The 21,318-nt window shown below is 44.4% G+C and overlaps 1 protein-coding gene across 2 annotated transcripts; it reads left to right on the forward strand.

Annotated features, from left to right (window-relative positions):
- The first annotated feature begins 8,780 nt into the window (after positions 1–8,780).
- On the forward strand, positions 8,781–20,177 carry LOC133622050 (sialoadhesin-like). Of its 2 annotated transcripts, none has more exons than XM_061984589.1 (10): positions 8,781–8,880; positions 14,613–14,951; positions 15,303–15,530; positions 15,612–15,962; positions 17,869–18,093; positions 18,827–19,111; positions 19,176–19,481; positions 19,549–19,639; positions 19,851–19,908; positions 19,974–20,177. In XM_061984589.1, the coding sequence occupies exons 1-10, from the start codon at positions 8,835–8,837 to the stop codon at positions 20,049–20,051; spliced, it is 2,007 nt and encodes a 668-aa protein (XP_061840573.1). In that variant the 5' UTR covers positions 8,781–8,834; the 3' UTR covers positions 20,052–20,177. The 2 variants fall into 2 exon arrangements, with proteins under 2 accessions (XP_061840573.1, XP_061840574.1); XM_061984590.1 differs by having other exon boundaries at positions 19,977–20,177.
- Positions 20,178–21,318: the final 1,141 nt, after the last annotated feature.

Below are 21,318 nucleotides of genomic sequence, written 5' to 3' on the forward strand. Positions count from 1 at the left end.
CACTGTCAGGGAAGGAAACTAGCATTTCTCGAAAGTCACCACTTTGCTTGACCCCCTTCAGTGACATAGCAAACCCAGAAATAGGGTGGAGTTGTCCTTCTACAGCTCTAACAATGATGCGGGTGCCTAAAGACCTAGCACAAGGGGCGATAAAGCAACCGCATGAGGCTATGATGGCCAAGAAAACTCCAACGGAGATCAGGGCAGACTTAATTAGGTCAGACCACCTTCCAAAGGTGCTTTGGAGCCAATCTTTGAAGGTGTCAGAGACACCGGAAACTTCAGTAAGTTCCTTAGACAGGGCATGGAGGCCCTCCAGGGCCCTCTGGACCGAGCCATCGGGGGCGGTGTTGTTAGGAATGAAGGTACAGCATTGGTCACCAAACATTGCACACACACCTTCTTCTTTGGCAAGGATACGGTCAAGGGCTATGCGGTTCTGGACAGCCATGAGGGAAGTTGTGGCAAGTTGTTCAGCAAGCCCCTCAACAGCATCACGAGTCAGGTTAGTCAGTCTCAACAGATTATAAAAAACATAGTTAATGCGTTCTACATTTTTAGTAGCAGTCACAGGGAAAATAGTACCAAATATAGGAAGGTTCTCGAAACCTGCACAGGATTCACACCACAATTTATGTTGTGGTGGGACCCCCCTTGTTTGTCCAATTGCATCAAAGTAAACACCATCAGGGTTTCTCATCAAATCAAAGGAGCCCGTTACACTCCTCCGAGATAAAACATGGCGTCTTCTGTGGGAAGTTAGAGAGGCCGCTGAAACAGGAGTTCCAAGGGGTGTTAATTTGGTACCCACTAGGGTGACTGGGGTCACCAGTCTAACCATAGCACAAACTCCAACGGCTGACGTCGGGATTCTAATGTACAATCTGTGCTCCCCACAATACCAGAATAAGTCAGCTCTTGCCCAAGGGCCTATCCTTGAGCCATCTATCAGGGTGGTGCACCAGGAGGGGTTAATGTCACCCAATTTGTAGGGGGATGTTGAGGGTCCTGTAAATTGAAAACACGTGTATTTCAGCTTTTGGGCCACAAAGGGAAGAAGTCGGGTGAAAATGTCAACAGGAGGGTACACACTAGCCAACAAATCACAACCTGGCGGTGTGGGTTCAGAAAACAAGGAGATAAGACAGTTTGAGCCATTAGTGTCAGTCAACTTAAAAGGGTCGGGGTAAGTGTGGGGAAAGGGACGTCCAGCGGAACAAGCAACACAGTCACCCAGGTTTTGGCTCTTAGCCATGCTAGTCATCCACCTAAGCCACAGGTTGCCTGCACCTGCTCCTAAGGTCAAAGCTACCAGGTCTTCGGTTGTGATGTCAGTAGTATACACAGATGTGAGAGCCTTTGTAAGCATAACACCTGCTCTATCAATTGTAAGGGAAAGGGGGTTCTGGGACCGATCAAAGTTCCTCTGAAAGGTCATCCCTCTCAGAATAAATTTGAATTGTGGAGGTATGTTGGCATATAAAGGGTCATGGTAGTCTAAGGGCCCTGTGTAGTGGGTTACCTGCTTCCACGAGGGGCACCACTTACCAGAGTGTGTTGTCTGCATCCGACACCAATAGTTCAGGTTTGAGTCGTAACAAAGATAGAGGTTACTAGCATGGTAAGAACTAATTTTCCCCTCGCACTTTATCACACTGCACAGGTCAAAAAAGTAAGTCTTGCTGTCCCCCTTGACCCAGTCTATTTCAAGTCCGCCGTACGTTCTAAGACACTTGTCAGTCACTGTCGTTGGGAAGGAAGAACTGAGACACAAGGTCAGTAGAGCAAGCCCTAACACCAGTCCGTCAGGGAATCCTACTGGGTATAACATCCTGCCTTTCAGAAATCAAAATCAGAGTAATTCAGGTAACGAAACGGGGATAAACATCAAACTTTTCACTTAATGTAACGACACAAATAGTTATGCTGAAAACAAACAAGAAAAACTAAGAAACATTTAGCCTATGGACTGGTCTCAAGCAATGGTATACAATATAGAAATTGATCAGAGTAATGTAGGTATAAAATCTGGAAGATCTACACGACGATAGACGGCAGCTCCAACGGAGTGAGGTGTCTCTCAGCGTCGTCTTCTGGGCCCCTTCCGTGGCAGGCTCCTCCGCGGGAGTGCGGAGGTAGAGGTGGTACCAGGTGTCCCCTGTACCAGCTAGTCGAAGGGCGTGGGACGTCCGTACCACGACCTTGAAGGGACCAGTCCACCTGGGCTCCGTCCACGTATGTTTGATGACCTTGATCTTATCCCTCTCAGTGGACGGAAGGGAATCTGGAGTGGCGGGCTGTCATCCTCGAATCTGTACAGAAGAACTGGCACACAAATTCTGCATTTTGTGTAAAATACCATTTTGGTTTTACGCTGATTCCTTCTTCCAGGGGGGTGTTGATCCTGGGAAGGGGCTGACCTGTATGCAGTTCATAGGGTGAAAAACTCAAAGGGCGGTAAAACAGTTTTATTCACGGACATTCGAATGATCATTAACGCTAATTGCAACATGTCAATCCAATTCAATTTGGTCTGTGCACAGATTTTAGCCAATTCGTTTTTGATGTTCTGGTTCATCCTTTCAACCTTACCTTGGGAAAGAGGATGGTACCCCGAACCGAACCTGTGTTCTAGTCCAAGAGCATTTTCGACCAAGGCTAAGTGAGTATTTTTAAAATGGGTGCTTTTGTCTGACCTAATCTTTTTGGGGAAACCATGTCGGGGAATTAGGTCATTCACAAGCCATTTAATTACTGATTTTGCATCCTCATTTGAGGTTGGGGTTGCTTCCGGCCAACCACTGTGATTGTCAACACAAGTCAGCAAGTATCTTTTCCCTTTCACCGGATTGATCATATCAATGAAGTCAAAAACTATACACGGTTCACCCTCACCTCCTCCATATTCCAAATTGATTTACTAAACTACTATCGATGTGCAAAATGGCTATTTTCAAGTTAAATTTACAAACTTACAACAATTTAGTTATAACTTCTTACCCACAGGAATATTGTTAAAGCTATTTTGTTGTAGGGAGTCTGAATCCAAGTCTCTGAATCCACCCTCACCTCCTAGAAACTAGAAAAATACTAACCTTATGGCGGATGCCTTTGCAGTCGTAATTTGAAATTTTACCACGCCTGGTGGCCACAATAACAAATTAAGTCAAGCTCATGTTGTAGAAAGTCGAATGATGCGGACACGTTTGTTACTGATCACTTTCTATCAGACTTCTGTCATGGCGACTGTGTGTAAGCAACTATAATTTTTTGATATGCTTAAATGTAATGTGTCGTTTTAGCTCAGCTGTTGTGTAGCTGCTAGCTCCTCGTAGCCTACAGCCGGGGTGTCCAAAGTGCAGCCCATAGCTATGTGTTTAACAGAAAACTTAAACAAGAGGAAAATGTGGTTTTGGGTGTCGGTGCAATGAGTGGCAGCTACGCCGTGTTTTATCATTGGACCTAAGTCTTTGGTTTTGTAGGCGGGGCAAAGAGCAAGGGAACAATGTGGGACAGCAATTGTGTCCATCTTATACCATGCTAGTTGTAGCAAAGATAGGTCAACATGAGCAGCCACACCTTGAGTTCCAACATATATAAATATAAAGGAGTCAAAGGCCTCCTGGCATGAACATGAGGCGAGTCGGGTGGCGGTACACACGGAAGCATCTCAGTCAGCCAGGGTTTTCACTGATAGAGCAGTTGGAGATGTCAGCCATTTCTGGTGTTTCAGGCTGTGGTATGAGCTCATGGAGGAGCTTTGGTAGTGGTGTCGCAGCTTGGTGGTTGAGCCGTCAGGTAACACCAGGAAGGTTCCTTCTGTGCTATATTGAATGTCAGGGTACAGTCTGTAAAGGAGGTCATTACCAATTAGGCAAGGTGTGTGCAGGTCAACCACGAAGGGGTGCTTCAGTGTGTGTCCAGCAATCTGAACCGGAAGAGGTTTGGTGACCGGTAACATTCTTGTGACCTCAGCGAAGCCTTCGACCTTCAAAAAGGAAGCACACAGTTTCTTTGGTACCTCTGCATTCAGAAATGAGTGGGTGGCACCAGTGTCAATCACAAACTGATAACATTGTCCGTTGACACTTATGTCCAGCAGGGGGCCTGTCTGTATTTCCTGCTGGGGCTTCTGCCTTGGGCGTCCTTTGCCATGCCTGTATGATGTTTTGGCTGCAATTTGGAGCCTGTCTCGTTCAGAGGAGTTAGGACATTCACGTTGCCAGTGACCCGGCTGGTCACAGATGAAACAGTTTTCACCCTGTCTTGGCCTTAAAGCACCGTGTCCACCACCCGAGTCCAACCGTCTGGTCGCACGTCTATTGAGGATTCTTTCCTCCACCTGCTGGGACTCAAAAGCAAGGTCACCCACTGCTGAATATACGCTAGCTGATCTTCGACCTTTTGGTTCTTTTAACTTTTCATCTTCAGCGATCTGTAATTTAAGTAGTTGTTTCCTTGTTACTCTACCACCATCCTGCTCTGTCCAATTTTGCATGTGATGAATAAGATGTCCCTGCCATGTGTTGTTTTTGGCACCGTGTATATCAGGGTTATCATCCATCCTGCGTCTCACCACAGTTGGCATTGCGTCAAGTACGGCTCGTCTAAAAAACTGTCGGTGTTCCCCTTCTTTACTGGGATGCACACCTGTAGCACGTGACCACTGCTCTTTAGCTTGGTCTATAAATACATAAGGTGACTCACCATCTTCCCACCGATATGTAGGAGTGGCATTTTGACACGGAAGAGGAAACAGACTGCGCATTGCAGTAGCTATGTCTCGTTTGTACGGTGTTACCGGTGAAGTCGAAGATTCAGCCAATAATCCTGCTTGTTGTTCCTTATTTTGGCCATCTTGTGTGGAAACACAACGATACAAAATGCCTCTAAAGTCTGCTACGGAGAGAGTGTATCCCGCTGTTAGTTTGTCTAACGTGTTAAGCCAAAGACTCCCTCCTTCAGACACAGGTGGGAGTTTGTCAACAATGGATTGCATGTCTGCAACAGGAAAAGTCTTATATTTTGAAATTGGCCACTGATTTCAGGAAAAAGTGGATATGCATGTCCTTCTACCTTTTTGGAGCGTGTGTTGTATGCATGTGGGTCATGTGGTTGTTTGTCAATGTAGCCTTCCAGCGAGCCTTTAGCAGTTACAGGACAAAGTCTGCCTCTGTTGTGTATTATTCAAGAATGTCTGTTGTGCACGTGAGAGGTTGTTATCTACTGGGGGAAAATGGTCAGATGTGCAAAGGAAGGGGTTAAGAATTTGAGCCGATGGCTTAGAGAGGGCGTGTGAGTACCTCCCTCTCTTGGCACTTGAGTAGGGGGCGTTGGCTTAGTCAAAGTCTGGGCGGGTCGTTAGAATAGTCTCGCGCATGCGCGAGTCATGTCCTTATCTAATTTGCCTTGTTCCCCCCCTACGTCTCTCCCCGCGGACTACACCGTCACCAATAGCAACACACACACACACAAGCACGCGCACACACACACACAAGCACGCTTATGCTCTCAGTAGACACACACAAGCACACGTACACACACAAGCACACGTACACACACACACACACACACACTCCTACGCAACCAGCAACACACACACACACAAGGAAAAAGCTGCACGAAAGTTCTTTCTCTGCGTTTAACTTTACCATAAAACTTCCAGTTACTTTTCTTTATTTACCAAACGTTTGAGTTCACAACTTTACGAGTGTTGTAAACTCCCTCTTAACCCTTTCATGAAACGTTCTCCTTTTTTTTTTTTTCTTTCTTTTTTTTTTTTCTTTTCTTTTTTTTTTCTTTTTTCTTTTTAAACTCTACCTGCCAATTTCATTGATCATTAAACGGTAGCCATTCATCACATTTCCCCCATCCGCCATCACATTCCTGTCTGTCACACTCCGTAGCCATTGTGTCTTTTATCTCAGAATGTATCGTCCCAGACGAAGGGCCTCGAACCCCTTACTTCAGAATTTTTCGTCCCAGACGAAAGGCCTCGAACCTGTTACTCGTTTAGGCGACGACCAATGACCCAGGATGAGCTACACCCAACTATTAGTTTATTCGTCAATGAAACTGCCCGTCACGGTAGTCGAGACACAATGACGCGAGTTGACCACTTATTTACAGCTTTTTATGTAATGGCGGACAAGGGAAAAATGCAATCAATCCATCAAAATGTCCACTCTGTGTCTGGGGTACAAACAGTGTTTGACTTACATACTTCAAGACAGACTCCTAAAGCAGATTTTAGAAAAAGGCTCTGCTTACCTTGTTTTATGTTTGGCCACACGTGAGTCTGTCCAGAAGAAAGCAAGAGGTGTCCAATTCTCAGCGTGTCGCCCGGACGAGCCCCCAAATTGTTGCGTTTTGGACCAGTTGTTCCTCCCAGGGAATTCAAGTCACAAGTCGCTCCCAAGCTCTTTACGACACTTAAAGCTGAGTTGAAAAACCACCAGAGACAGAATAGGTATTTTGTAATATATTGGCAAAGCTTTGCAGATATATTTTCACAGAAACAGCATAGAACATTCGGATCGCCCCGCTAAAATAATCTGTCTTCCCAACCCCAAAACCCCCTCTTTTCTTCCCTCTCCCTAGTCATAATACATGCACAACGTCTCCCTAGTCAAAATACATTCCAAAGAACTCAAGGTTAACACATACAGCTTACTTGCTGGAAAAAAGAAAGAAAATGAAATGGAAAACACGAGCTGTTTTCAAATATGACTATGAAAGAAAATAAGTAACACTAAAATTCGGATATATGTAAATATCTGCCTCCGACAGCGTCTATGTAACAGCATAGTAATAACATGCATATCTGCAAAAAAAATAAAACATTCTCGACTTATTGACGCGAGAAAATGTCTGTTTCATGCTCAGCTATTGTGCTAGTGCGCCCCCTGGTGGCTGTGGGCGGTGCTGGGATGAGATCAGAGCGGTCCAGGAAGTGCTAGCATGTTCCGGCGCCGTGTTTTACGGGCGTGTTCGACTTCCTCGCGTGTGTTCATCCTACAGCAAAAGTCCAAAATTAAGGACTCGTGCTCGGTCACTGGACCAACTGGTCGCGCAGAAGAAGCGGGTTGTGACGTCATCGCTCCGAGAGCGAATAATAGAAAGGCGTTGAATTCGCCAAAATTCACCCATTTAGTGTTCGGAAATCGGTTAAAAAAATATATGGTCTTTTTTCTGCAACATCAAGGTATATATTGATGCTTACATAGGTCTGGTGATAATGTTCCCCTTTAACAACCTTTGTGAACCATTTCAGTCGGGGTGGACTACTCTTCTGAATAATCATATATTGTGTCTAACTGGGGCTGCTGAAATTAACCTTCTTCCTTCAGAAGCAGCCTCAGTGATGTAACCAGGGACCTCCCAAATAAATAGAGGAGCATGTAGGACTGTACCTTAGAGCGTAGGTTAGAACTGTAACTAAGTGTACAGCCCAATACATATCTCCTCAATGAGCAAAATTGATCCCTGTCTCTGCATGATTCCTTGCTTCTTGTCTGTTCAATAGATGTAATCAGGGTTTGAACCTGACCAAAATGTTGAAAGAGCCATATTGGACTACAAATACAAAAAAGTAATCTGTCTGGAGCCGCAAAAATCAAAAGACTTATAAAAGTGTTATAATGATGGCAACACATGATGTAAGTGGCTAATTAGCTGTATTAGCCTACTATCAAAATGTGTCTCAGGCTGACGCAAATCTTCGTCGACAGAAATGTTGAAATGTAATATTTATTCTACACATTTTTACAACATTGGAAAACATTAGTAAAACTTCTGGAAATGAATGTCTTAGAATGACCAAAGTTATAGATGTGTGTGTCCAAGTTAAAGGAAACAACAGGCTGTCTTCTTCTAATGGATTTATTACAATCTTTACAAGCTGGGTAACGTTTGCTGTGGTCTGGAACAACATGGCCCACAAACAACTATCAGAAATGCAGCCAATATTACATACAGATAATGTATCATGAGACATGGAAAAATGAACTAAATACACAGAGGACATAAGTAAAGGAAATTAAATATACCTACAAACAACACATAATGATGCAATATGTACATACAGCTAGCCTAAATAGCATGTTAGCATTGATTAGCTTACAGTCATGCAGTGACCAAATATGTCTGATTAGCACTCCAACAAGTCAATAACATCAACAAAGCTCATCTTTGTGCATTCACGCACAGCATAAAATGTTTGGTGGACAACGTGAGACGAAGAAGGAGTGGCATAAAACACGTCCTTCTGTGGCGGCTTCGGAGAAAGTTGTACATGTACACCAACTGTTGAGTCACAGTCCGCACAACGGTGAGTTCAAGGGCCGCTGAAAGTAGTAGGACCAAACGGCGCTCGGCAAATACTCTCATCAGTGAAGCATAAACACAAACATATCAAACAGTGGGCTTTCTAACAATCAGGAAGGTTTGTGTCGTGTTTGTGCTCCTACAGAAACCACATTACAACAAATAACATTTTTCACCCCATTTTTTTCCCATTTTCATACATTTTCCAAAAAGCTCCATGGAGCCACCAGGGCGCCGCTAAAGAGCCGCATGTGGCTCTAGAGCCGCAATTCTCTGACTCCCGCCTTAAAGCCTCAGGCATGTTTTTAAAAGTGTGTTGAAGTTCTTTGAGGAACCTGCAAAGAAAATATTAAAGAAAAGTGCATTTCATGAGGGGGTTTTAATCATGCATGTCAATTAGATAGAGAGGAAGAAAGCCACTTCTTCCTCTCTATTTCTTTGAACGTCATGACCACTTCCTCCTTGCGACCTGTAGACGCACACATTTCTACTTGTTCACTTACTCCAATATGAGTCTGAAGACAGGCTTTGTGGTCCTCCTTCTCTGCGTGCCAGGTACTACACCTCTACTTTTTTATTTGGTTAAAGTCCTGAATGTGATTGATAAAATATTGCGTTCCTACATAGACTCTCTGCATGCATTTTTAAAAAAAAATCAGTAATCTCAGCTAAATGTGCAATTTGCAATGAAACATTCTTAATTAACATAATTCATGAAGGAAAAGGAACTATAAAGTGACAAACTTTCAAGCTAAATAATGTTGCGTCTGCTCTGAAGTGGACTTTTTCATGTGCAAGTTGAGAATTGTGCTTGCTCACTTCCTGAGATAGACAACATCTTCTCAGTCATTGCAATCAAGTGTTAAGCGGCCAACAGGCGTGGAGGAAAGAAGCAAATGTTCATATTAAGTATATATATATATATATATATATATACATATATATGTATATATATGCAGGCCTCAAATTTTAACTTTTTCAGGTCAAGGCAAGTGTTCCCTTAAAGAAGGGCTCATATTTTAGAGCACCAAGGCAAACATTTTCTTTCGAGGCACATATATATATATATATATATATATATTTATGTATATATATATATATGTATATATATATATATATATATATATATATATATGTATATATATATATATATATATATATATATATATATATATATATATATATATATATATATATATATATATATATATATATATATATATATATATATATGTATGTCTGTATGTATTAATTATCAATATTATCGCGGTAATTTTAAATGTGCTCAACATTTTCAAAAGTTACCTATACTGAAATCCTTTAACCAAGTTTAATTTTTTTTTCTAACACGAAGAACACATTCAAAATGTATATATGTACCTCAAGTAGAAAGTTGAATGTGCATATGAAAGCAACACAAGCATTTTAAACAAAGTAATATTGTTACGATCCGCTGCCCGGATCATAGTTTGTTTATGTTTGAGTCACATGTTTTCAGCACCTTGATTTTGTTTGTGTTCAGTTGCCATGTCAACTGATTACGTTCACCTGCCTCTGGTTAGTGTTCGGGACGCGCACCTGTTGCCCGGGCACTAATCAGAGGGCTATTTAGTCTTTGCCCTGGCCTCACTCGGACTGGCTTCCTAGTTTGTTCCCATACAACTGTTAACGACTACTTAGATTTCATGCTATGCTCTATTTTCCTGCTAGCTCCCACGCTAGTCCTTTTGTTTTGCCTTTTGTGCTACGTGCATGTCTTTTTGTTATTCACCATATGATTTATATTTAAAATAAATCATTTTCCTACCTGCAAGCTGTGTCCGAAGCCTTCTGCATCCTTGGGAGAACCACATCCGCATCACTATGCGACCCAGTCGTTTCAGTAGGAAGCCAGCAAATAACAATTCTCCCGCGGCAGCCATTGAGGAGTTTGACGAAGGTACGTGGGAGGTGTTGCGAGCAATGGAAGCGGAAACTCTTCGCTATTCCCCCTCGGAGCGCCAGGACCTGATATGGGGTCCCAACGGAAAGCTGGTCCCAATCCACTCCGTTTGGCCCGAGGACATCGCCACACCCCCGCAGTACGGGACGCGTCAGCGAAGACGGAAGCCGGCCAGAAGGTCTTCCCCTCGCTGTCAAGACGCGCCGCTCCTGCAAACTCCTCCCCCGGACCGAAGCAAGCTACATGCAGCTCAAACTTCCCCTCCTCAGACGTTTGGCAACCCAATCGACCACTTCGCCAAACATTTCTCCGATTGGGCTGTCAGTCACATGGACATTTGCAAAAATGACGTCATTTCATTGGCGCCCCCCGAAGAGGTAACTCCGCCCACTCCCGATGACGTCATTGAGCAAGAATTTTTTTTTCCATCATCTGCTTCTTTCTGTCAGCCAATACCAAATGACTTTCATTCTAAGATAAGACATTATCAGGACATTTTTGCTAAGTGTAAGTCTAGTCAGTCACATTCTGATTTTCAAACTCCACCTCCAGTGACTTTGGTTCCGCCCCCAGTGACTATTGCTCCGCCCACTGCACATATTTTCTCCCCCTGTTCTCTCACCCAATCTCAAGTGGGGGGTGAGAATAGACAATTTGGACAATTTAAAGAGGAGGAGTATACCCCCCTCCTTACCTCCCCCCACCCACCCTTGAAGACGGTTCCAAACCGCAAAGAGCGCGTCTGGTATCCGCGTCTTGAGGGGGGGGCTAGTACTGGGAAGTGTGCTAGTGCGGTGGCACAACTTCGGCGTACTAAGCCGCAACCACCTGCACGGCCACCGCCACCAGTTTTTTGGCGTGCTAAGCGGCAACCTCCTGCACGACCACCGCCACCAGTCTTTCGGCGTGCTAAGCCGCAACCCCCTGCACGGCCACCGCCACCAGTCTTTCGACGTGCTAAGCCGCAACCCCCTGCACGGCCACCGCTACCAGTTTTTCGGCGTGCTAAGCCGCAACCCCCTGCACGGCCACCGCCACCAGTCTTTCGGCGTGCTAAGCCGCAACCTCCTGCACGGCCACCGCCACCAGTCTTTCGGCGAGCTAAACCGCAACCTCCTGCACGGCCCCCGCCACCAGTCTTTCGGCGTGCTAAGCCGCAACCTCCTGCACGGCCACCGCCACCAGTCCTTTGGCCTGCTAAGCCACAACCGCCAGCTAGGCCACCTCCAGCTGCACCTCGGTTAGCACCTGTTCCTGCACATCGGATGACACACCAAGCTTCGTCTCCTGTACCTCCACCACGCCAAGCTCCACCATGCCAAGTTCCTCGGCTGGTTCCCACACCAGCGCCGGCTCCTCGGCTGGTTCCCACACCAGCGCCGGCTCCTCGGCTGGTTCCCACACCAGCGCCGGCTCCAAGGCTGGTTCCCACACCAGCGCCGGCTCCAAGGCTGGTTCCCACACCAGCGCCGGCTCCAAGGCTGGTTCCCACACCAGCGCCGGCTTCAAGGCTGGTTCCCACACCAGCGCCGGCTCCAAGGCTGGTTCCCACACCAGCGCCGGCTCCAAGGCTGGTTCCCACACCAGCGCCGGCTCCACGGCTGGTTCCCACACCAGCGCCGGCTCCACGGCTGGTACCCACACCAGCGCCGGCTCCACGGCTGGTACCCACACCAGCGCCGGCTCCACGGCTGGTACCCACACCAGCGCCGGCTCCACGGCTGGTACCAGAACCTGCACCTGCTCCACGGCTGGTACCAGAACCTGCACCTGCCTCCACGGCGACGTCTGCTCCTCCTGCCTCCACGGCGACGTCGGCTCCTCCTGCTTCCACGGCGACGTCGGCTCCTCCTGCTTCCACGGCGACGTCGGCTCCTCCTGTTTCCACGGCGACGTCTGCTCTCTCCTCGTCTTCGTCTCAGCGACCTCGAGTGGTCTGGCTGCGCAAGCGGCGCTCTCGGAGGTTTGTTTATGGACGCCAGTGGCGCAAACAGCAGCGACACCCGAGACGTAGTCGTAGAACTCTCCGGCTGCTGAACTTCTGGCGCCACTCACGCCCACCTTCTCGGCAGCCACGAATGTGGCCTTTCCGTGGTCGCCCGCCTCGCCTGCGGCAGCGGCGTTCCACTCGCCACCGCCACCTGACTCTTTCCCGGTGGATTCGGGGACACGTGGCCTGGCGACCCACCACCAAATCCTCCCTCCACCCTCCCTTGACTCTCGAACTATTTCTTGTTTTTTGGGTTCTAGTTTTATTTCATGTCAAGGGACATCTGGAATCTGTCCTTTAAGGGGGAGGTACTGTTACGATCCGCTGCCCGGATCATAGTTTGTTTATGTTTGAGTCACATGTTTTCAGCACCTTGATTTTGTTTGTGTTCAGTTGCCATGTCAACTGATTACGTTCACCTGCCTCTGGTTAGTGTTCGGGACGCGCACCTGTTGCCTGGGCACTAATCAGAGGGCTATTTAGTCTTTGCCCTGGCCTCACTCGGACTGGCTTCCTAGTTTGTTCCCGTACAACAATTAACGACTACTTAGATTTCATGCTATGCTATATTTTCCTGCTAGCTCCCACGCTAGTCCTTTTGTTTTGCCTTTTGTGCTACGTGCATGTCTTTTTGTTATTCACCATATGATTTATATTTAAAATAAATCATTTTCCTACCTGCAAGCTGTGTCCGAAGCCGTCTGCATCCTTGGGAGAACCACATCCGCATCACTATGCGACCCAGTCGTTTCAAATATGGCAGAAACAAAATAATACTATCAATAAATACAAATAAATGTGATTTTTTTTTTGACATAACATTTAACTGCACTTTTGATCCATATAGATAAAAATAGTGTTCATATATGAGGTCAAGTCTTACATATGGGACTGCACGACTCTGGGCAAAATGATAATTAAGATTATTTTCATCAATATTCCAATCAGGATTATTCACTATGTTAGGTAAAACAGTGTTGGGGTGTGAACGCGACTCCATCATGCAATTCGGAATATCTCATAAAAAAGCTCGAGGTTCTAGATCTATATAATTAAAAGACAAATATTTGTGTTTTTGTTCATAAATAGTATCAGCCTGTCAGATTTTTTATTACGTGATGCCTTTATCTGTATTTTTACATTTTCATAGAGAGAGGTATTTTTTTACATGTACTAAGGGTTATTATTTTTGTAACAGCCCGATAAGCAGCACGGTTACAGTATTAATAAATATTTCTGAATGAAGTAGTCATCTGTATTGTCAGTTAGCACATGCCTAAAATATGACACAACTCTAAAGGCCTTTGGCTGAATTAGAACCTCTGAATATGTTTACACTCAATAATCTGATTAGTCGACTAATCTTTAAAATAGAATTGATGACATGTCAATGGATGTTGTCATTCATCCAGGTCATTGTCATCTCAATCCATCACAACTGGACCGTTTGGTTTGTCTTAGAAGACGTTTCGCCTCTAATCAGTAGACTTCATCAGTTCATGCTCATAGACTTAGGCTGGTTGGATCTAGTCTTAGATCTAGTCTAGCGGCTAGATTTCTCACATACAACACCGTCCTTTCAACCATTACTAAAAGACTCTGCAATTTAGCCTCCAACAAATAACAAACAACAGAAGGTGATTAGAATGCCAATTGTGCCATTTGTTTACAACTGAATTGAACGCTAACGCGGGGGATTCCGAATATTTTGGACTAGTAGTAGTCGATCCACAGCGGTCGTTCTGCCACACAACACCTGAATGTTAATGAGGGGAAATTACACTTCAATGACTGTCGTTGGCTTGGACAGTTAGGATTGCTCGATTGCATCAAAACAGCTGTTTTTCTCACTACAATAGGGAATAACCTTCCTTGACCAGAAACACCCTCCTGGTTTTGAATTGTGAGTATTTGGGGTTTTGGCACCGGCTGCTAAACTAGATCCGACCAATCTAAGTCTATGACTAGATCTGACCAGTCTATGTCTAATACTAAATGTGACCAATCTAAGTCTAGGAATAGATGTGACCGATTTAAGTTTAAGACTAGATCAGACCAATCTAAATCTAAGACGAGAGCAGAACAATCTAAGTCTAAGACTAAATTTGACCAATTTAAGTCTGAGACTAGATCTGACAAGTCTAAGTCTAAGACTAGATCTGACTAAACAAAGTCTAAGACTAGATCCGACCAATCAAAGTCTATGATCATGAATTGATGAAGTCTACTTGGATGAGAGGTGGAACATCTAAGACAAACCAAACAGTCCTGTTGTGATCGATGGAATGCATGAAGTACTTGATGAAATACTTGATGAAGTATTTGATGAAGTACTTGTGATGTTGTGTGTTTCAGGGCTGCTCAGTGCTGAGTGGGGGGGGACCTACACTGAGAAGGAGATCTGTGCAATTAAAGGATCCACTGTGAAGCTTCAGTGCTCCTTTAAGTTCCCGCCCACAGAAGACGGGCATGTGATCAAGGTCAAGGAAAAATTTTGGTTCACCAAAGATCCAAATGAAGATCTGAGATTAGACCCTCAGTACTTTGGTGGTGTGCAGTCTGAGTGTCATGGCAACCTCTGCAGTCTGACCATCGCAGACGTGAGACGGAGTGACAAGTACACGTTCAGATTCTCAACTAACCATTCCAGAGGAGACTTCATCGTCACGCCTGGTGTCAAAGTGAACGTCACTGGTACTGCTTTCCATGAAACACATTTCCACCAAGCTCAGTCCAGTTTGAGGTCAGGAAGTCCAAGTGCTGATTGTCTGCTGTGAGTAGGCGGGGCCAGCCACAGTGACATCTTGTTTTTGGTCTTCTTCACATTCTGGAAATTACCATTTGCTGTCCTCCAATCAACACACTGCACTGTGTCTGACTCCGCCCTTTTAGCTGCTCTACAACTGTACTTGGTACCCTGACAAGTTATTTTAGTACCCTTCACAACTTATGAGAACAGAAACTGATCAAAACTGTACTGCCTTTGGTGGAAGTGGAGATTAAGACTTTTATTTTGGAATTATTTAAGTTCTCCTTTCATTCCAGATCTGAAAGTACCCGCAAGTGCCAGTTATAATGGGAAAAGTCATTGGTATGATCTGAAGTGTGTCAGCACCACTTGTAGTCCTTGGTCTCCTTCTTCATACGTCTGGTATGAGAATGGAGAGGAAATCCATCATGCAAAGTCTCAAGAGTACAAAGCAGAGTATGACTCCACAGACAGTTACTCCTGTGCTGTAAGAGGACACGAGCAAGATGTGTCTCCTCCAGTGTGTGAGTGGACTCTTCAGTCTTCTGCTGCACGTCACATGTAACTTTGTGCTGACTCAGCTCAATGCTTCTTCTGTCTTTCAGGTGTGTACAGGTCATGTAACAAGGTGGTTTACTACCAGAGACACATCTGTGCCATCCAAGGATCATCAGTGGACTTTAGCTGTGAATACACGAGCTATGAAAGTATCCAGAAAAAATTGTGGTACCGTGCAGATTCTAGTCACTGGGGAAATCTCTCCATGACTGAAGATCTCCTGTCAGACTCTCAGTATGAAGGTCGTTTTGAATTACCTTCAGTGCCTTCTGGAAAAAGCAGACTGAGAATAAAAGATGTGAGGCAGAGTGATTCTGCTGAGTACCACTTCAAATTCACCACTGATGATGGTGTTGAATGGAGGAGTATTTTACCTGGAAGCACCTTGACAGTAGCAGGTATGAACACACCTGACCAAACATGCCCAATAACACAACTATATTACAAGGAATACTTTAGATTAGATAATGAAATATACTGTATATGCAAACCCCGTTTCCATATGAGTTGGGAAATTGTGTTAGATGTAAATATAAACGGAATACAATGATTTGCAAATCATTTTCAAGCCATATTCAGTTGAATATGCTACAAAGACAACATATTTGATGTTCAAACTGATAAACATTTTTTTTGTTGCAAATAATCATTAACTTTAGAATTTGATGCCAGCAACACGTGACAAAGAAGTTGGGAAAGGTGGCAATAAATACTGATAAAGTTGAGGAATGCTCATCAAACACTTATTTGGAACATCCCACAGGTGAACAGGCAAATTGGGAACAGGTGGGTGCCATGATTGGGTATAAAAGTAGATTCCATGAAATGCTCAGTCATTCACAAACAAGGATGGGGCGAGGGTCACCACTTTGTCAACAAATGCGTGAGCAAGTTGTTGAACAGTTTAAGAAAAGCCTTTCTCAACCAGCTAATGCAAGGAATTTAGGGATTTCACCATCTACGGCCCCTAATATCATCAAAGGGTTCAGAGAATCTGGAGAAATCACTGCATGTAAGCAACTAAGCCCGTGACCTTCGATCCCTCAGGCTGTACTGCATCAACAAGCGTGTAAAGGATATCACCACATGGGCTCAGGAACACTTCAGAAAGCCACTGTCAGTAACTACAGTTGGTCGCTACATCTGTAAGTGCAAGTTAAAACTCTTCTATGCAAGGCGAAAACCGTTTATCAACAACACCCAGAAATGCCGTCGGCTTCGCTGGGCCTGAGCTCATCTAAAATGGACTGATACAAAGTGGAAAAGTGTTCTGTGGTCTGACGAGTCCACATTTCAAATTGTTTTTGGAAACTGTGGACGCCGTGTCCTCCGGACCAAAGAGGAAAAGAACCATCCGGATTGTTATAGGCGCAAAGTTGAAAATCCAGCATGTGTGATGGTATGGGGGTGTATTAGTGCCCAAGACATGGGTAACTTACACATCTGTGAAGGTGCCATTAATGCTGAAAGGTACATACAGGTTTTTAGCAACCTATATGTTACCATCCAAGCAATGTTACCATGGACGCCCCTGCTTATTTCAGCAAGACAATGCCAAGCCATGTGTTACATCAACGTGGCTTCATAGTAAAAGAGTGCGGGTACTAGACTGGCCTGCCTGTAGTCCAGACCTGTCTCCCATAGAAAATGTGTGGTGCATTATGAAGCCTAAAATAGCACAACGGAGACCCCCGGACTGTTGAACAACTTAAGCTGTACATCAAGCAAGAATGGGAAAGAATTCCACCTGAGAAGCTTCAAAAATGTGTCTCTTGAGTTCCCAAATGTTTACTGAGTGTTGTTAAAAGGAAAGGCCATGTAACACAGTGGTGAACATGCCCTTTCCCAACTACTTTGGCACGTGTTGCAGCCATGAAATTCTAAGTTAATTATTATTTGCAAAAAAAAAATTAAGTTTATGAGTTTGAACATCAAATATGTTGTCTTTGTAGTGCATTCAACTGAATATGGCTTGAAAAGGATTTGCAAATCATTGTATTCCGTTTATATTTACATCTAACACAATTTCCCAACTCATATGGAAACGGGGTTTGTACTATGTACAATACTGTTTATTACATTATGTTTGAATTTTCTGCCGAATCACTAATCTTTTCTAGTATTTTAACGCGGGTCAGGTGTAATTTTATTTAGAAATAAGTCAGCAGCCAATCAAAAGCAAGCTGTGGGCTGCAAACTGGACTTTGGACAGCAGATGAAGCAGTCATGTGTGTATGTTGTGTGACTTGTATCTAAAATGAATATTAATATGACATGTTTCATGTTTGCTCCTCTGGCCTCCAGCTGTGCAGGTGCAGGTGATGTCAGTCAGAGTTGAAGATTCTCACCTTGTTGCACAAATGTTGTGTCACACAAGCTGCCTTCTAGAAGCTCCTTTGTCTTTTGTGTGGCATCACAATGGAGTGAATATAACGAATGGAACCAAAGTAGAAGTCACCTTGTCACCTGGAGACTACATCACCTGTGCTGCACAACAACATCAACATATCAGCATCTCTCCTCACCTGTGTGAGTGCTTCTTTCTTCTGGAAAAACATGGTGCGCTACAAAGCATTTCAGTAGGAAAACAACACAAATCTTTCTCGTGTCTATTCCAGCTACAAAGTAGTAAACAACACAACACAATTTAAATCACCTCCCAGCTGATGAACACGTTTAGCCAGCTAGCAGAAGCAGCAACAAGTCAACACATTAGTTTTTATTCCTGCTTACGTTGCACATGTTGCTAGGTAGACTTCAAAGGGCACTGTGACGGACAGGGAGAGTCGGCAGAAAAAACAGCATTTTAAATATCATGAGACTTGAACCTTTCATTGGATCACTACTCTGTATTGACTATAAAATACTTCTTGTAAATAAATATTTATACATTACTAAACATTCTTTGCATATTTGCATCATTTGTTAATCTATATAAATGTATGAATAAAAAAAGGTTTTATTTCTATGAATGGATACTAATTAAATGAGCAGTGTTTTGTGTGAAGTATGTAGATATTATACGTACATCATGCGTGTATGTTGGGACTTTGGGGTCCCCCTGTGGTCTGGCATTAGTGCAAAGTGAGGCAGTGAGCCACCAGATCCAGCAGATGGCGCTGCATGTGTACTGTGATGCACTGTCAAGTGTAATGTGCACTGGCGCCTTGGTGGAGGTCTGCTGCTGCTTTACTGACTCATGTTCTTGTCTGTGCTGAAAAGAAGAACATGTTTGTTTAAAACTTCTATGTTCTTCCTCCAGATGTTCTGAAAAGACCCTCAGTGTCTCTAAATGATACTGGTGACATATTGGAGGGTCGTCCACTGACACTGACCTGCTACATCGACAACTACGACTACTCCTCAGCAACAGTTGATTACTGCTGGTACAAGAAGAAGAATGTGTCTTCAAAAGTTAAAGTCCTCAGTAAAGATCGACAGCTGGTCTTCAAGTCCATCAAGTCTTCAGACTCAGCAGAGTATTGGTGTACTGTGGAGAACCAGCTGGGGAAGAACACATCAGAACCCGTCTTCATTGATGTCCAATGTGAGTACATCTGTGTCTTCAAGACGTGTGGTGACACTGATGAGGACAATGTCCTGTTCCTCAGATCCTCCCAGGCCGTCCTCTTTGTCTGTCCAGAAGGGACAGTTCGGGACTCTGACCTGCAGCAGCGATGCTAACCTGGACGCCAGCTACACCTGGTACAAGGAGAACATGTCGTCTCCTCTGGCATCAGGTCAGACGCTGACCATCAAAGACATCAGTCCAGGTCAGACGCTGACCATCAAAGACATCAGTCCAGGTCAGACCCTGACCATCAGGAACATCACAGAGCAGGGTGGCCATGATTACTACTGTGAGGCCAACAACAGCAGGGGGCGCCACATCATTGGTGTGCACGTGAGCGTGAATGGTAAGACCCCTCATGTCCAAAACACATCTGTGTCTCCTGAAGACATCTACTGTATGTCCATGTGTAGGAATGTCCTGTAGAACGATAAACATCATCAGGCTGTTCTGTTCTGCTGTTGTGTTCGTGGGCATCCTGATCATCCTGACTCTGCACTTCAGGTAAAAAGTAGGACTGTCAAAATGAACGCATTAATGCAGATGAATCCATCATCATTATTATGATTGAACATTGTAAGACAATTAACCCACAAGCAGAAATGTTATTTTGTAAAAACGGATCATTGTTTTCGTGAACATGAACATGATGCTAAAGGTGTTCACTCGTACTTCCCGACAAGCTCAGCAGGTTGTATTTCTTTCCCGATCGCAGGACGGCGACGTCTCCCTCGTCCACCGCGGATCCAAATGAGCTCGTCCAGCCTCCAGAGGTGAGATCTTGTTGGTTCTGGTGTCCTGAATCCAGTCTCACTGTCATCACGTGTCCTCTTGTCAGCAGCTGGACCATGGCGACTATGAGAACATTCATGCCGCAGTGCTGCGACACCAACGCCAGAAAAAGGACGTGCTGTGACCGATATCTTGAGCATGAACAACAAAGATGTTTTAAAGCATTTATTTTTTACTTCTTAAATATAAAACCCAAAAACAGTGAAGATGTCACGTTGTGTAAATGGTAAATAAAAACAGAATACAATGACTTGCTAATCCTTTTCAACTTATATTCAATAGACTGCAAAGACGAGATACTTAACGTTTGAACTAGAAAACATTTGTTATTATTTTGCAAATATTAGCTCATTTGGAATTTGATGCCTGCAACATGTTTCAAAAAAGCTGGTATAAGTGGCAAAAAAAACTGAGAAAGTTGAGGAATGCTCATCAAAGTCTTTTTTGGAACATCCCACAGGTGAACAGGCTAATTGGGAACAGGTGGGTGCCATGATTGGGTATAAAAGCAGCTCCCATGAAATGCTCAGTCATTCACAAACAAGGACGGGGCAAGGGTCACCACTTTGTCAACAAACGCCTGAACAAATTGTTTAAGAACAACATTTCTCAACCAGCAATTGCAAGGAATTTAGGGATTTCACCATCCACGCTCCGTAATATCATCAAAAGATTCAGAGAATCTGGAGAAATCACTGCACGTGAGCGATGATATTACGGACCTTCGATCACTCAGGCGGTACTGCATCAAAAAGCGACATCAGTGTGTAAAGGATATCACCACATGGGCTCAGGAACACTTCAGGAAACCACTGTCAGTAACTACAGTTGGTTGCTACATCTGTGAGTGCAAGTTAAAGCTCTACTATGCAAAGCGAAAGCCATTTATCAACAACACCCAGAAACGCTGCCGGCTTTGCTGGGCCCGAGCTCATCCAAGATGGACTTTCAAATAGTTTTTGGACACTGTCGATGTTGTGTCCTCCGGAACAAAGAGGAATAGAACCATCCGGACTGTTATAGGTGCAAAGTTCAAAAGCCAGCATGTGTGATGGTATGGGAATTGTTGCGTTTAGGACCAGTTGTTCCCCCCAGGGAATTCAAGTCACAAGTCGCTCCCAAGCTCTTTACGACACTTAGAGCTGAGTTGAAAAACCACCAGAGACAGAATAGGTATTTTGTAATATATTGGCAAAGTTTTGCAGATATACCTTTGAGACCAGTCCAGCATAGAACATTCTATCGCGCCGCCAAAATGGTCTGTCTTCCCGACCCCAAAACCCTCTCTCCTCTCTCCTCTCTCTAGTCAAAACACATGCTAGTCAAAACACATTCCAAAGAATTTAAGGTTAACACACACAGTTTACTTGCAGAGAAACAGAAAGAGAATA

Source organism: Nerophis lumbriciformis, linkage group LG25, assembly GCF_033978685.3.
Source record: "Nerophis lumbriciformis linkage group LG25, RoL_Nlum_v2.1, whole genome shotgun sequence".
NCBI lineage: Eukaryota > Metazoa > Chordata > Actinopteri > Syngnathiformes > Syngnathidae > Nerophis > Nerophis lumbriciformis.

Coding starts and splice junctions, on each gene's coding strand:
- LOC133622050 (XM_061984589.1), top strand. CDS start 8,835: ATGAGTCTGAAGACAGGCTTTGTGGTCCTCCTTCTCTGCGTGCCAG. Junction 8,881..14,612: donor CCTCCTTCTCTGCGTGCCAG/GTACTACACCTC, acceptor TGTGTGTTTCAG/GGCTGCTCAGTGCTGAGTGG. Junction 19,112..19,175: donor CGTCTTCATTGATGTCCAAT/GTGAGTACATCT, acceptor CCTGTTCCTCAG/ATCCTCCCAGGCCGTCCTCT.